Below are 17,245 nucleotides of genomic sequence, written 5' to 3'. Positions count from 1 at the left end.
GCGTGAGAAGGAAAATAAACTTCTTACCCCTTTTAATCTCCTTTAACACTTCACTTACACTAATAAAACAACGCTTATATTATATTTATACAAACTGGAAACGTTTAGCTATAAGTTTAATTCACTACTTAATTACGAATAGCGCGCATGAAATTAGGCCTAGGATTCGTGCTACAGACGCGAAAATAAAAATATGCTTCTTACCCTTATAATCTTATTTTAGACGTCACTGACACTTCCACTAATTTAACAACACTTAGATTACATTTATAACAACTGTAAACGTTAGAAAAACTTAATAACAACGCTTTATTGCAGCAAATACTCGAAGTGTCCGCGTCAGCGCAGTGTTGCCAACCAAGCAATGACATGATGGACTCGTTGCACTACTTTCCTGCTGCATTCCCCTTCTGGCCAAGATTTCTGACTCAGCCCCTCTCATAATTTTCAATAAGAAATGAACTTTATGTTGTTGAATGAGTCATATGAAACCCTTCCTAGGATAGAGAAGGGAATTAGTTGATCATCGGGGTCCTGTTTTCATCTCTGTATTTCTTGCCTTCATTACCTCCTTTACTCGTCAACCAACAGGGGAGACATCTATGACATAGAAAGAATGTGTTATAACTGAAGCCTTTCACCGATAGACACATATAAACGTCGAATTCGACAAATAAGCATCAGAAATTAAGTCACAGAGTTGGGTGGGAATATGTTGACAGACTCATTTAGATTAGGATCGCTGTTATGTTCGGTGATCACGCTATGTGGAGATCCCTATAGGAGTACAGAAGTGACACATATTTCCTATGTCATGATGGCCTCATTGCATTACTTTAATACCGCATTAGCCTTCTGACTAAGATTTCTAACTCAGTCCCTTTCATAATTGGCAGTAATAAATTAGTTTTGTGTTACTGAATGAGACATATGAAGGACTTCCTAGGGTAGAGAAGAGATGTAGTCGCTGATCGGGGATCCTGTTTTCATCTCTGTATTTCTTGATTTCATTAACACCGTTACTCATCAAGCAACACGAGAAAACATCTAGGACATTGAATATTTGATTCGTAGCTGGATCCTATCACCGTTAGACAGGTATAAACAACGAATTCGGGAAATAAGCAAAAGAAAAAAGGCACAGGGTTGTGTGGGAATATGTTGGAAAACTCTTTTAGATTAGAGTAACTGTTATGGACGGTTATCACGTAATCTGGGTATCAATATTGGAGTACAGATGTGACACATACTTTCGTATGTCATGTTGGCCTCGTTGCACTACATTCCTACCGCATTAGCCTTCTGACCAATATTTCTGACTCAGTCCCTCTCATAATTGGCAGTAAGAAGTGGATTTTGTGTTACTGATTAGTCATATGAAGCCCTTGCTAGGGTAGAAAAGAGATGTAAACGATGATCGGAGATCCTGCTTTCATCTCTGTATTGTCCTACCTTCATAACCCCCATTTACTCGTCAAGCAACAGGGGAGACACCTATGACATTGAAATTTTGTGTCAAACTGGATCCTATCACCGTTAGGCAGGTATAAACGCCGAATTAGGCAAATAAGCATATGATATAAACACACATTGTTTGGTGGGAATACGTTGACAGAGTCTTTTAGGTTAAGGTCGCTGTTATGTTAGGTGATCATGTTATGTGGGGAACACTACTGAGGTCCAGAAATGACACATTCTTTTGTACGCCATGATGGCTGTTATGTCTGCCACAGACAGCCCCTGCTAGGCAGACTACACTCAAGACACCCCTGTGTACCATATAACATACGCAAGCACTTGCAGGTGCAACCAAGAGGAAAACAATTCGTCAAAACAAATAGAACTTGCTAGATTCTAATGCGAACCATTTTCTGCAGAGATCGCCTAACAGATGCAGGGAAGTTGGAGTACTCCACTGGTCTCCGCCAGATTTATAAGGCCAACACAGCAGCAGTACAGCTGGCCCTCGCCGAGCTAGGACCAGCTCCGACGGACCTCACCGTGATGAATGGTCTTCTAAAAGTTATTTGGTTTTGTGTGTATATAGTGATTGTCCGAGAAGTGTAGTTCAGTATCAATAAACGACAATATACTGAGTGTTCAACAATACTGAATATTCTCCAATGGCCTTCTCGCACTACTCTCCTACCGCATTAGCCTTATGACCAAAATTCCTGAATTGGTCCCTCTCGCAATTAGGAGTAAGAAATGAATTTTGTGTTAATGAATGTTTCATATTGAGCCCTTCCTTGGTTAGAGAAGAGATGTAGTCGCTGATCGGGGATCCTGCTTTCATCTCTGTATTTCTTGATTTGATTATCACCTTTATTCGTCAAGAAACAGGGAAGACATCTATGACATTGAAAGTTCGTGTATTACCTGGATCCTATCACCGTTAAACACTTTTGAATTCGGCAAAGAAGCATCAGAAATAAAGACACAGGATGCTGTGGCCTTCTCCACCAAACATCACAGAGCCTAGAGTATCAGCAACCAAACTGACAACCTGCAGACGTGGGTTGCCCACATCGCAGCCACACCGAAGCATTACACAACTGACAGGCAATATTGATGAATGGCCACAACAACAACAACAACACCAACAACGCAGCAAATCAACAGTGGCCACCAGGAGCCGCTACCGGCCCACTTAAACATAAGGAAGAGGTCGCTGCAGATCCCGGAACTATTTTCACACATCAAACCACATGATGGAAAATAGTTCCGAGGTACTCATCCGCCGCAGCGCTAAAAGGCCGGCGCTCGGCCGCACATCGGCAGTTCATCGACCGCCAGCAGACTTTGATAGCTGCTGCCCCGGCAGCCCGGCTTGGATCTTCTCGCTCATCTCTGGATTGGGCTTTGTATATAGGTGAAGTCTCTGGCGGAGACTAGTAGGAAATTATTTCAGTTGTTTTCTATATTATTCTTGTATGTGATTGTGATTCGAAGACATATCACTGTTTTGTGTTGGTGTTATACTTGGAGAATTGGTTTTGGTTAATTGAACAGTCCAATAAATTGTTTTCGGACTTTAATCGTTAGTTTCTTCTCCTTACACAGACATATCACATGGTTTGTTGGGAATATGTTGACAGACTCTTTTAGGTTAGGGTCACTGTTATGTTCGGTAATCACGTTATCTGGGTGTCACTATTGGAGTACAGAAGTGACACATACTTTCGTATGTCATGGTGGCCTCGTTGCACTACAACCCTCATGCATTAGCCTTCTGACCATGATTTCTGTCTCAGTCCCTCTAATAATTGGCAGTAAGAAATGAATTTTGTGTTATTGAATGAGTCATATGAAGCACATCCTTGGGTGGAAAAAAGATTTAGTTAATGATCGCGAATCTTGTTTTCATCTCTGTATTTCTTGCCTTCATTACCCCCATTCCTCGTCAAGCAACAGGGGTGACATCTGTTTTGTATCGAACCTGGATCCTATCAGAATTAGGCTGGTATAAACGTCGAATTCGGCAAATAAGCATAAGAAATAAAGGCACCTGGTAGGGTGGGAATAACTTGATAGACTCTTTTAGAATAGGGTCACGGTTATGGTCGGTGATTACGTTTTCTGGGTTTCACTATTAGAGTACAGAAATGACAAATCTATTCATATTTCGTTATGGCCTCGTTGCACTACTTTCTTCACACAGCCTACTTTCCTCACACAGCCTTTTGACCAAGATTACTGACTAAGTCCCTCTCATAAGTGGCAGTAAGAAATGAACTTTATGTTATTGAATGTGTCATATGGAGTCCTTCCTAGTGTAGAGAAGAAATGTAGTCGATGATCAGGGGCACTGTTTTCATCTCTGTATTTCTTGCCTTCATTACCCCATTACTCGTCAAGCCACAGGGGAGACATCCATGGCATTGAGAGTTTGTGTGGCACCTTGATCCTTTCAACGTTAGACAGGTATAAACGCCAAATTCGGCAAATAAACATAAGAAATAAACACACTGCGTTGGGTGGGAATATGTAGACACACACTTTTATGTTAGGGTCGCTGTTGTGGCCAGTGATCAAGTTATCTGGGTTTCACTATTGGAGTATAGAAGTGCCAAATACATTCTTATGTCATAATGGCTTCGTTGAACTACTTTTCTCACCCATTAGCCTTCTGACCAAGATTAATGACTCTGTCCCTCTCATAATTGGCAGTAAGAAATGAATTTCGTGTCATTGAATGTAACATATTGAGCCATTCCTAGGGTAGAGGAGAGATGTAGTTGATGTTCGGGGATCCTGTTTTCATCTCTGTATTACTTGCTTTAATTGCCGCCTTTACATGTCAAGCAACAGGGGAGACATCTACGACATTGAAAGATCGTGTCGTAGATTGATCCTCTCACCATTAGACAAATATAAATGCCGAATTCGGCAAAAAAGCATAAGAAATAAAGGCATATGGTTGGGTTTGAACCGGTTCAAGGACTATTTTAGATTACCGTTTCTGTTATGGTCGGTGATCACGTTATGTGAGGATCCCTATTGGGGTACAGAAGTGGCACATCACTTCTTATGTCATGATGGCCCCCTTGCGCAACTTTCCTCACAGAATGTATTTCTCTCCAATTTTTCTGACTTGGTCAGTATTATAATTGGCAGTAAGAAATGAATTTTGTGTTACTGAATGAGTCATATGAAGCCCTTCCTAGGGTTGTAAGGAGATGCACTCGATTTTCGGGGATCCTCTTTTCATCTCTGTATTTCTTGCCTTCTTTACCTTCTTTACTCGTCAAGCAACAGGGGAGACCTCTATGACATTGAAAGTTTGTTTCGTATCTGGATCCTATTAACCTTAGGCAGATATAAACGCCTAATTTGCAAATTATCATTAGAAATAAAGACACAGGTTTGGGGGGAATATGTTCAAAAACTATTTTAGATTAGGGTCGATGTTATGGTCGATCACATTGTATGAGGATCTCTATTGGGTTACAGAAGTGAACCACAATTCCATATGTCATGATGGCCTCGTTGCACTACTCCCCTTACGCATTGGCCTTCTGACCACGTCTTCGGACTTAGTCACTCCCATAATTGGCAGTAAGAAATAAGTTTATTGTTATTGAATGAAACATATGAAGCTGTAACGAGAGTACTGAGGGATGCACTGTATTTATGGGTATCCTTTTTTCATCTACGTACTTTTTGCTATTCATTACCTCCTTCACTCGCCAAACAAAGGGAGAAATGTTTGACACAGAAAATTTCTGACGTATATGACCCCTATCTTCCTTAGACTGAGATAAACATCGAATTCCGCAAATAAACATTAGAACTAAACACGCTGCGGTTGGTGAGAATACGATCAGAAAGTATTTTATATCAGGGTCACTGTTATGGTCGGTGGTCACGTTATGTGAGGATCCCTATCGGGTACCAAAGTCACACATACTTTCGTATGTCATCATGGCATCGGTTCCATACTTTCCTCATACATGCCTTCTGACCAAGATTTCTTACTCAATCACTCACATAAGTGGCAGTAAGAAATGATGTTAGCGTTATTGAATGAGACACATGAAACCCTTCATAGGCTAGTGAGGAGATGCTCGTGATTTACGGGGATCCTTTTTTCATCTTCATATTTCTTGTCTTCATCACTTCCTTTAGTCGGCAAGCAACGGGGGAGACATCTATGACACTGAAAGTTTGTGCCGTACCTGGATCCTATCACTATTAGATATAACTGCCGAATACAGCAAAAAAGCATCAGAAATAAAGGTACAGGGTTGGATGGGAATATGTTCAAAGACTATTTTAGATTAGAGTAGCTGTTATGTTTGGAGAACATGTTATGTGATGATCCGTTTTGGGCTACAGAAGAGACACCACCTTTCGTATGTTATGATGTCCTTGTTGCACTACGTTCCTCAATCATTTGCCTTCTGGCCAAGTTTTTTAACTAAGTCACTCTCATAATTGGAAGTAAGAAATGAGTTTAGTGTTTTGAATGAGACATACGAAGCTCTTCCTTGGGTGATGAGGAGATGCACTCGCTTAACGGTGATCCTAGTTTCATCTTTGAATTTCTTGCCTTCATTACCTCCTTCACTCGCCAAGCAACAGGGGAGACATCTACAACATTGAAAGTTTGTGTCATCATTTTATCCTGTCACTTTTACACAGATATAAACACCGCATTTGGCAAATAAGCATAAGAAATAAAGCCACAGTTTTGGGTGGGAATACGTTCATAGACTATTTTAGGTTAAGGTTGCGTTAATGGGGGTGATCACGTTATGTGAATATTCCTATTAGGGTACAGAAGTGACATAATTTCGTATGCCATGATGGCCTTTTTTGCACTACTTTCCTCACGCATAGCCCTTCTGACAAAGTTTTGTAAGTCAGTCACTTTTATAATTGGCAGTAAGAAATAAGGTTAGTGTTATTGAATGAGACATCCCATTTACCTGTCTTAAAATAACTGCAGTAGTCTGCGACCAGACCCCAATAATACCAACACAAGGACTAACCTTTCACATAACCACAAACAGAATGAGACATGCAAATGGAACATAGGACATATGTCAGTTAAATTACCTAGTTCTGAATTATAACAAATGACAACAATTCTGTTACATGAAAATACAACGTGGTGATACTGCCGAGTATAGCGCAATATGTACAATTTGCACACACATAACACCTTAAGAGAATTAAAATTGAAAAATAGGTGTTTCCTTGCCAGAAAATGCAAAAGACGATACTAACTTTCGCGTCCCCCATATGCATCCGCCACTGGGCTAAACTAACGGCTGTGACGTGATATTACATGACAGACAATGTAAATATGACCTGACATGACAGTGCCCTAACAGCCAGTGTGAATTGTCTTTTGGCATTCTACTTGGTGAAATGTTTCTCATTAATATTTCGGTAAGTTGCGACGATATCAACTCTCTTGTTTTCCACAAAGTTCTTATAGCCCATGACGATATCCTCAAGGCAGTTGTTCTGCCAAGTTAAACACTTCTCAGTCATATTTGCAGTAGAAGTTTCCAGAAACGACAGCAGGATGAACTGAATATCGCAACTTTATGGCACAAAAATATTCTATTTGCTTTGTGTACTCAACTTAATGAGAACGCTGTCCCAGGGATAACTTACGGGAAAATAAAATGTCTTCATACAATAAGCAGCAGTTATACTGTAGTTAGTCCATTCCTGGAATACCTATCATTGGCTTTATCTCGCGATCGTACAACTGGTACTAAATGGAAGAGAAATATTCAAGTCGACAAAAAAAAGTGCAATGCAAAAAAAGTAATAAAATAAAGACTAATAGTACGTAAAATCACAATATCCACTACTGTAATATGACGAGCAGGGCGAAAATAGGTCAATGTCAGATGTTTGCAGATGACGACACCGTTTCTCCCACAAAAGTCAACGCCAAACCTTCTTCCAGAGAAATCTTGACATTGTTGATGTGCCGTTCCGTTGACGGTCTATGTGAACGCCGTTATTTGAAATGCATTGTGGTATGTTTCGACGTTCCGTTCCGTCCGATGTGAATCGATCCTTACAACGAGTGTCATTTGGTAAACAGAAGGCGCCATTTTGATTCGTGATTAGACTGTCACTTGTGTATCGTCTGTGTTTTGTTATTCAGTCGACGAAGTATATGTTCCTTATTTCCTACGCAGACGCGAAAGGCAGGAATTCGAAGGTGTACTGAGATTATTCTTTTATTACAGTTTATGGACTATATTTTTTTGAATGTAGATGACGAATTTCCCTTAAACTATGTAAAAATTTCAATCGTATGCATATATTTGCTGTAATACATAAATAAAGCATTTTATGCCAAGGATTAACAAAACTGGTGATTGAATCCATTGCGATAAATTATAACTGTGTGAAATACTGACCTGCGACATTGACGCTGGCGAGACATCTTTGACGTGTTGCGCGCACACGTACTAGCATGTTTGACAGCTATTCTGTACAATAGACCAAATTCTTTCTTTTTTATGAGATGAACTTCAGCTATTCAAAAATTCCACAGTGCCGCCCCATTAAGACATTTTATTTATAGAAGTATACACAATCACACAATGTGAGTTGTGTAAATTACGACAGTAACACTGAGTTTATAGAACGCGCCAATTGAAGCATGACAAGCAGCATTTCCCAAACCTAAATTATTTACAATATTACACAGAGGATGATGAAACACACAGTGTTTTATGCTATACTCACATTTGTGAGATTAATGCCGCGGTTGTATTCGAGTTCATCTTTTTGTCAGATTATTCCCCTGTCAGTGTACTTTTTCTGAGGGACTCAGGTCATTTTCGTAAATGAGTGCGTAGGTTGTTTTTTAGATGGCTAACATTTTTATGATAGCAGTTTTCTCCACTTCATGGATACTGTAATAGTCGCAAACTGTCTCTTGTTAAACAAGCAAATATGCTACCAAACATTCAAATTTTAATATTTCGTTCAAACTCGTTACCGGTTTTTGCCAATTGCAATTTTTTTTATTCCTAATGTAAAAAAAAACGTTATACAGATGTAAAAAACTGTGCATCATGTCACATAGTGGGTGCTGTTGCCACACTGACGTGTCACCAATAGGACACTGATTTAAAATGTTGGAACATTTTCCTCTTCACTTTTGTATGCAAAACACGATAAGACATGCCCCACACTTTCATCCACTCATGGTTCGCCTATTGTATTTCCATTTGTGAAAATTTACGTGCACATCTACATCACATATTCCATTAGTTTCAAATAATGCAAGTGAATGAAATAACAGAAAGCCAACAAATTTAACCTATTGATTTGTGTGGGAGCATTGTACCTCTTACATTTATGTTTATCATTGTATTAGGCTATCACCAACTTTGGGTCAGTTATTTTCGTCTGTTTAATTTAGAGTACATCTATAATGCTGTATGTAAAATTATTTAAATGCTTTGTTTGAAGTATTGGACATAAACAATAGCTGTACAGTCAAAGAGGAAGGGAGTGGTCCCTCCCCCCACCCCCTCCCTTGTTTTCCAAAGTAGCAGTGGCTGCTTTTGCATGTTGATATAATTTCTCTTTTCCACAGCCCAGGAGGTTTACTTTCATAAAGGGATTTATGGAACATGATGTGTGATAAATGAATGAATTCTAATTTTATACTTTTAGGTTTCAGTTTAAGCTCAGGTCAACATTCTTATGAGATTATGATTCATAACTAGGGGAAAAAAGTCTGTTATGGTGAGCATAAAGGAAAAAAAGCTGCAACTTTTTTATGCACCCTGTATGACATGGCCTCTGTAGTGCCAACCATGCTGTTGAGTTATTTGCACATTTATTCTCAACAACGGATGTTGCTCTGCCAGATAGACAAGATACATAAAGTTACTGCTTATGTACTGATATTTACAGTGAAAAGTGTACACTCTTTTAATTTGACATTTTAAGTATTTCAGTGGGTATCACTGGTTATTCGTTAACTTCACCACCATTTAGGGGTTCATTATTTTATATAATTCCTGTGTGACATTTTAGGTGTAATATGAGCATTGCTCTAGGATTATATCAGCACCCCCATCATCAAATAACACACTGTGAAGGAAGCTTATGTATATGGCTGACCGTTTCCGATGCGTTTGTTAAGAATTCCACATTCATCAAGTAACAGGTGACAATATACGAGAATTCCCCATTCACCAAGTAACAGGTGGCAGGATATGTATGCAGTTTGAGCCAAAGTCTTAAATTGTTGTTTAGAACATGAAAACCCTTCAGAGATTGACATTTTGTTTTGTTGTACTTACTCAGATCACAAAAACATTGTAATCTAACAATATCATGTTACACAAATCTTGTAGGCACAAGTGCCATGATAGCATTCATTATTTGGATAATTTTTCAGATTTTATTTGTTATTCTCGATACGCTGAAACCTAAGTTGTTTCACATTCAGAGAGCTTTTCCCGTTGACCCATATTTCTCACTAACTACTTCTTCCTCCTCCTTGGCACCTCTCCACTATTTTACTCTCTTATTCATCTCTATACCTCTTATGTTTCTGATGTGTTTGAGGCCTGGTATTTCAGTGTGTAGATTTTCTTGTTGGTATGAGTTCATATTACAAATGAAATCTTTAAATCTACAACATGTTATGTACCTCTTAGACTTGTGTAGGCAAAATAATTCAACAGAATATTGATGGGACACAGCAGTAACCAGCCACAAATTACTTTTTGATTACATTAGTAAAAAGCACTATTAGCACTTTTGAATTGATTTATACGAATTGATCATCAGACAACTTGCATGCTCTTGTTAAAATACATGTCTTGATGTTTTAACAAAAGTTTGTAAGTGATTTTTTTTATTATTATGAATGTATCAATTTGAAATTTATAACAGTGCCTTTAATAACATCCCTTATCACATAAGTCATACTGCTTTTATAGTGTCATTATTTTATAAAATGTAATAATTAATATTTAAATAGAAACATAGCAGCTGTAGTTTGTTTTTGATAGTTATACCCTTTCCACTAAATTTGACTCCTTTGAGACTTGTCATACAAATATATGCACTTTATTTCACATTTTCTCCTAGCTCCTCATATAACTGGCTGGGCAAGCCTATTCAAAGGTCAGGAACGGGCAAGAAGCATACCTCCTCCAACAGGAGTATGTCAGATAGTGTTATTCGATATTCAAAACAAAGCTTCAGGTTGAGGACAAGTGTGTCATTGATTGTAAAACTTATATACTGAAAATTTTTCTGTGAAATTTCTCTCATACCAATACCTCCAGGTTGTATGGAGCATGAGAAGAATGACTGTGAAAATGCCTCTGTGCATGATGTAATTAGTCTAATCTTCTTCTTGATCCCTATGAGAGTAATGTGTAGGTGGTTGTAATATATTCGTAGATTCATCACTTAAAGTTGGTGCTAGAAATGTTGTAAGAAGATTTTCATGGGATGTTTTGTGTCTTTCTTCATCTGCCAGTTCAGTTCTTTCAGCATATTTGACACAATCTTCAGTGGGTTGAACAAATTTGTGACCGTTGCCCTTCTCTGTGTATGTTCAATATCCGCTATTAATTCTGTTTGGTATGGTTCCCGCACATTCGAGAGGAGTTTTAGACAGTATTTCATTATAAGGTACTGCATCACCTGTGTAAAGTCTGAGATCACTATTAATACTGTCCGCTAGGTCATTATTGTACAACATGAACAGCAAGGGTCCCAACACACTTCCTTCGGGCAGACCAGAAGTTGCTTCTACATCTGTTGATGATTTTCCATCTGAGATAACTTGCTGTGTCCTTCCTACCAAAAGACCCTCAAACTAATCACATATTTCGCATGAAATCCTATTTGATCATACTTTTCTGAATAAGCATAGACGTGTCTTTGGACAGTGAGAAATACTGCATCTATCTGACTGCCTTGATCCATGGCTTTCAGTATGTCGTGAGAAAAATGCAAGTTGAGCTTCACAGTACCGTTGTTTTCATGATCCATTTTGGTTGGCATGAATGGGGTTATTCTGTGTGAGATATCTCAATATGTTTCAGATCCAAATATGTTCTAAGATTCTATAACAAATGTCAAGGATAATGGATAGCAGTTTTGTGAATCAGTTCTGCTACCCTTCTTGTAGATGGGTGTGACCTGTGCTTTCTTCCAACTAATGGGCACAGTTTTTTGTCTGAGAGATCTACAGCTGAGTATAGCAAAAAGCCACAAATTCAGTAATCTATATAATCTGATAGGGATTTCATCATGCCTAAGAGCTGGGTTCAATTTTAACATTTTCAGCTGTATCTTAATGTCACAGACACTAATAATTTTGAATACTCTTTGAGAATAACTTGCTAGAGAAGAACTAATATATTTATGTATTCAAATTAATATTGTAGACAACCTGTAAATTCTGAAAGTACATTGCCATGTTTTTCCTTGTAACTAAATATGTTACCTTAAAGAATTCTCCTGGGGGCTTCCATACAATTTCACTGAATTTATAACAAAGAAAGTACAGACATATGCAATATGTGCATAAATTATAGAAAAGTACTATGGACCATTTATTCAACCAGGCTATTTTTTTTAACTTGACTGTGCATATCCTATTGCTGTGGTTGTTTTAACAAGTAAATGCAGTTATTGCAAGTTCATTTTATGTACGTCTAAAAATCTGATAGTAATAGATAGTCTACTTTGTTTTTGCATTTTTTGAAGTGCACAATTATACAATTTCTGAACATTTCAAAGAAATTGCCAATATTTGCACCACTTTCAAATGTTATTAAGATCTGACTGGATATTTGTGCAACTTTGTTCACATAGTACTTCATTATAAATAACTCCATCAAATGCAAAAAGTATGAGAGTTCTGTTGACAATATCTGTGAGTTATTAATATAGAACATAAGCACAAAGAACCCCCTTCCCTGGGACAAGCCTGAAGTTACGTCTACTTCTGTTTATGACTGTCCATGCACAATAACGTGCTGCATACTCCCTACCAAGAAATCCTCAAACCAGTCACAAATTTTGTTTGATAACCTACATAATTGTACATCTGTCAATAAACACTGGTGTAGTACTGAGTAAAATGATTTTCGGAAACCAAAAAAATACTGCAGCCTCTTGATTGCCAGATCCATGACTTTCAAGACGTCATGTGACAAAAGTACAAGTTGTGTTTCGCATGATTGATGTTTTCAGAATCCATTCTGGTTGGCATGGAAGAGATCATTTGGCATGATATACTTCATTATGTTAGAGCTCAGAAAATGTTTTGGAATTCTACAACAATAGTTTTGTTGTTCACATTTGCTACCCATCTTGTAGATGGGTATGACCTGTGCTTTCTTTCAGTCTTTGGGCACAGTTTTTTGTTCTGCAGAATCTATGGTGTATTATGCTTACAATGGCAGGTAACTGAGCTTCAAATTCTGTATGGAATCAGTCAGTGATTCCATCATGCCCTCTTTAGTTCTAGTGACTTTGGTTGATTCTCAACACATCTGTGGTACAAGAAGCCCATGGCGTATATTATCTGTTTCTTCCTTTGGAAAGTAACATTTGAAAATGGTGTTCAGGATTTCTGCATTTGCTTTGTTACCTTCAACCTAAATTCTTGTCATCCATAAGTGTCTGGACACTGGAGCCACTGACATTGTTTACATATAACAAGAATTTCTTATTGGTGGGTTCACAGTAACGTGTTTTTTTTTTTTTTTTTTACTGTCATGGTCAACTTTCACCTAAAGCTGTTTATTCATATAGACTGTTGTTGCATTTTCAATGGCCATTATCTAGTTAATTAATGAAGAATTGTGTTTCAGATATTTTATAAGTTTTGACGTATTCCAAAGCACAATTTCTATATAACTCCACTTGACAGTGGCCACACTGCCAAAACTGCAATAGGGGTATATGAAAAAATAGTTTTAAAGTCAAAGGTAACCATGTCGTCTCTGAATTTTGTGAGAGGTCTTTCAATAAGATTCTGCTACAGTAGTCATTGAGGGCTTCATGCCCTGCCCCCTTGACAGCCAAATGTGTTCCATTCAGCATCTCTCCATCTATACCCTTACATTATGTTTTACACCTTTTAGCAGTAGTTGCTGTTTCTCTAGAAGTTTCTTTACAGTTCTGTATACCTGGGAGATCCCTCCCATCATGAAGTGTTCTGTGAAGTAAACATCTATCGTGTGCATTCTTTTAAACTTGAACCACGGCTCTTTTAAATGTTTCTCTCTAGAGGTAAATGTTTGGTGTTCCTGTTTGAGATGTGACATAATTACATCTTTATCTAGATTACTGCCCATAGAATACCCATCCTGCTCTAACCTGAGCACGTGCTCTATTTCTAATGACCATGTTGTTGACAGACATTAAACTGTAATCATCCCTCTCATTTTTTACTTAATAATGTTTTGCACGATATTTTGTGACTCACACCACTTACGAAGCTATAACTATCCCAGCTGAATATTGGATGATTAAAGTCTCTTCCAATGATGACATTATGATTGGGGAACATTTGCACTAATGAAATGAGATTCCTCTACAGTTTTTGGCTACATGTGGATGGTACTTGATAGAAAGATTCAAATACAAGTTCATGCCCACCCTTGATAGTGAGTGTCTCCCATACAATCCTGCATCCAGCTTAAATTTAAGTCCTGGTTAATCTGAGTTTCATGTTTAACGCAAAAAATATATTAGGCTACCTCCATTTCCCATCCCCCTATCCTTGCAACACTCATTTAGATTCACCCCAAAGTCTCACTGATGACAAACAAGATTTTAGTCAGCTTCCTGTACATAGTTTCTTCAAGCAGTTTAAGAGACTGACTATAAGGTTAGGCAGAGTTATTTGCAGTTATTATATGCGGCAAATAGAATATTAATTTTCTGCCTGATAGTGCTAATCAAGAACAGAAACAGTAGCTCATGTTCACTTTTGAACTATTTTCCACAGTGAATTTCCCAGTGAGGATTGAATTTAATAGTGCAGCAGCCATTGACAACTTAAAAAAAAAATAGCTTCGGCAATTTAGAACACTCTAAAAACTTGGAAATTTAGGAGATAGGACCCGGATAAGTTTAAACAACTGAACGTCACCAAGAGTTTCAAAAGGAGCATTAAACAATGAATGACTGAAATAGGTGAATGAAATATAGTAGAAGATAAATGGATAACTTTCAGAGAAGTAGTGCATAGAGGCAAGAGAAGAACAACTGAACGAATAAGGCAACGTGGAGTCGAAATCCTGGGTTAACACAGGATAAGTTAAATTTAGTTGATGGAATAAGTTATAAAAATGCAGATGGCGTAGGAGAATACAGGCATTTAAAATAAGAGATTGAAATAAAGTGAAAAATGGGTAAGCAGGAATGGTTAGAGAGCAAATGCAGAGATTTAGATACAAGGGAAGATAGATGCAATTTATAGGAAAACTAAAAAAAGGATCTGTATGACCATAAAGATCTCAAATGGAAAGCCAATAATAAACAAAGAAAAGAATGCTGAAAGGTGGAAAGAATATAAAGAGGAGCTTCCTTCCTTCCTATCAGGTGCCCTTTATTCAGCCAATGCTGGAGCAGGACTTGTATGGCATTTCTCCAGTTTCACAGAGAACCAACCTTGTCTGTATATAGGCTAATGTTATGGTGGGGTTGCCAGTCCCAAAGGCATTTTAAAGCTATTGCCAGCTCTCTCCTCCCATGGGGATGAATCTGCATACCACTTCTCTCTGTGTCCAGTGTAATCACATGGTCAACTGTGATGTCATTTTCGAAGTGTTGTGTATCTGAGTTGGGACAGGGAACTAGCTCAGTATTTAAATGGGTGTATGTGGAAAACTCCCTAAAAACCACATCTAGGCTGGTTGGCACACTGGTGTACATCACCATGTCCCTTAAGTGGGCACTTTAACACACTCAGCCATCTGGGCAGGTATAGAACAGCTACATTAAGGAAATAAACTTCACGAAAATATGGAAGAAGCAGTTGAGGATGAAGTGGAGATGTCAAACTGTGAGAAGAATTAGACAGAGATCTGGAAGGCCAAAGTCGAAGCAAGGTATTAGGAGTAGAGGTTCCTTCAGAAATATTAAGATCCTTGGGAGAACCAACAATAACACAAGTTTTCCTCCTGGTATGCAGGATAGAATTGGGGATACTGAAAGGGCCTCAGTCCAGCTGACTGACTTTTGAATAAAATGAAGAAGTATAATTTCTTTACAAAAATATCCAGTATTATAACCATCACGATGTTTAATATTGTTTCATAGTGTTAGTAGAGGAATTATTGGCAAAATTTAAACTAGTTGTAAATCACACTCTGGAGAAGTATGGGGCAAGTGGACTGAGGACAGAAAAGACTCACCATGCTTTAATGATAAAATTTGGAGAATACTGAGGAGGCAGCAACTATTGCAATATTGCTACAAAAAAGAACATGGAAATGTTGACAGCTAGAAGTTAGTAAAAATGTGTGCATCTATAAAGAAGATCAATGTGCAAACCATACAACAAACAACTCCCACCACCATACTCTAGTGAAAGATCTGTCTGAGAAAATTTTTACATTAAGTCATTAAATGGGTCAAAGGCTTCTATCCCGCCACTTGTCAACTGACCTTATGTGCTGAAGTTTTAAATTTAGCATTCACGGTGGATGATCATACAGAAATACTATCATTATACTGTCACAAAGACTTCAATTTGGAGGACATAATAATAGGCATCACTGTCATAGAAAAGTAACTGAAAGAATGGAAAACAAATAATTAATCTGGTCCAGATGGAATCCCAGTTCAATTTTTCAAAGGTAATCTACAGTATTGGCACGTTATTGTGAATCTCCCACTAAGCGACTGGAAAAAGCACAAGTGATTCATTTGCATATGAAATGTAAAAGAATGGACCCACAAAATTACAAACCAGTATCCATTACATTGGTTTTCTGCAGAATTCTTGAGTATTTTCCACATCTACATCCATACTCTACAAACCACCATGAGTTGCATGGTGGAGGGTATGCTCATTGTACCAGTTATTGGGGTTTCTTTCTGTTCCATTCACGTACGGAGGTGGGAAGAATGATTGTTTGAATTTCTCTGTGCATGCACTAATTATTTCCCTTTGTGGGTGATTTGCAGGAGATTGTAGTAAATTGGTAGAGTCACCAATTAAAGCCAGTTCTTGAAACTTTGGTAGTAGACTTTCTCAGGATAGTTTACGCCTATCTTCAAGAGGCAACCAGTTCAGTTCTTTCAACATTTCAGTGACACTCACCTGCAGGTCAAAGAAACCTGTGACTATTGGTGCTACCCTTCTGTGTATACATTAAATATCCCTTCTTCTAACTTAGAATATAATAAAACTCCCTGAGACAGAGAAACTCCAGTCCACAAATTAGCATGGATGTAGAATGTGTCACTCATGTGAAACTCAGGTTGCCCTTTTTGCGCATGGTGTGCTGTGAACCTCGGATGAAGGGCAACAGGCAAATTCCATATCCTGGATTTCTAGAAAGTGCTTGACATGATGCTTCACTGCTGACAATTAAGGTTCGAGCACACAGAGTAGGTTTCCAGGTACATGAGTGACTTGAAGACAGAGTGTTCGTCGGAAACAAGGGTATTGTTAGAAGTCCCCTAGAGAAGTGTGATAGGGCCACTCTTGTTCTTTATATACCGTACATAAATGATCCAGTGGACAGAGTGAGTAGCAGTC

General features: G+C 38.2%; 1 protein-coding gene across 2 annotated transcripts in view; it reads left to right on the top strand.

The window, feature by feature from the left end:
• Positions 1-7,633: 7,633 nt before the first annotated feature.
• Positions 7,634-17,245, top strand: part of LOC126260185 (uncharacterized) — a 424,295-nt gene continuing 414,683 nt past the window's right edge. For both annotated transcript variants that reach the window (XM_049957460.1, XM_049957459.1), the window contains exon 1: positions 7,634-7,692. In XM_049957460.1, coding sequence (XP_049813417.1) covers positions 7,646-7,692 — 47 coding nt within the window. In that variant the 5' untranslated portion in view covers positions 7,634-7,645. The remainder of the gene's footprint in view (positions 7,693-17,245) is intronic.

Source organism: Schistocerca nitens, chromosome 5, assembly GCF_023898315.1.
Source record: "Schistocerca nitens isolate TAMUIC-IGC-003100 chromosome 5, iqSchNite1.1, whole genome shotgun sequence".
Lineage (NCBI taxonomy): Eukaryota > Metazoa > Arthropoda > Insecta > Orthoptera > Acrididae > Schistocerca > Schistocerca nitens.
Note: the sequence above shows the minus strand (reverse complement) of the source record. Positions and strands in the feature narration are given on the sequence as shown.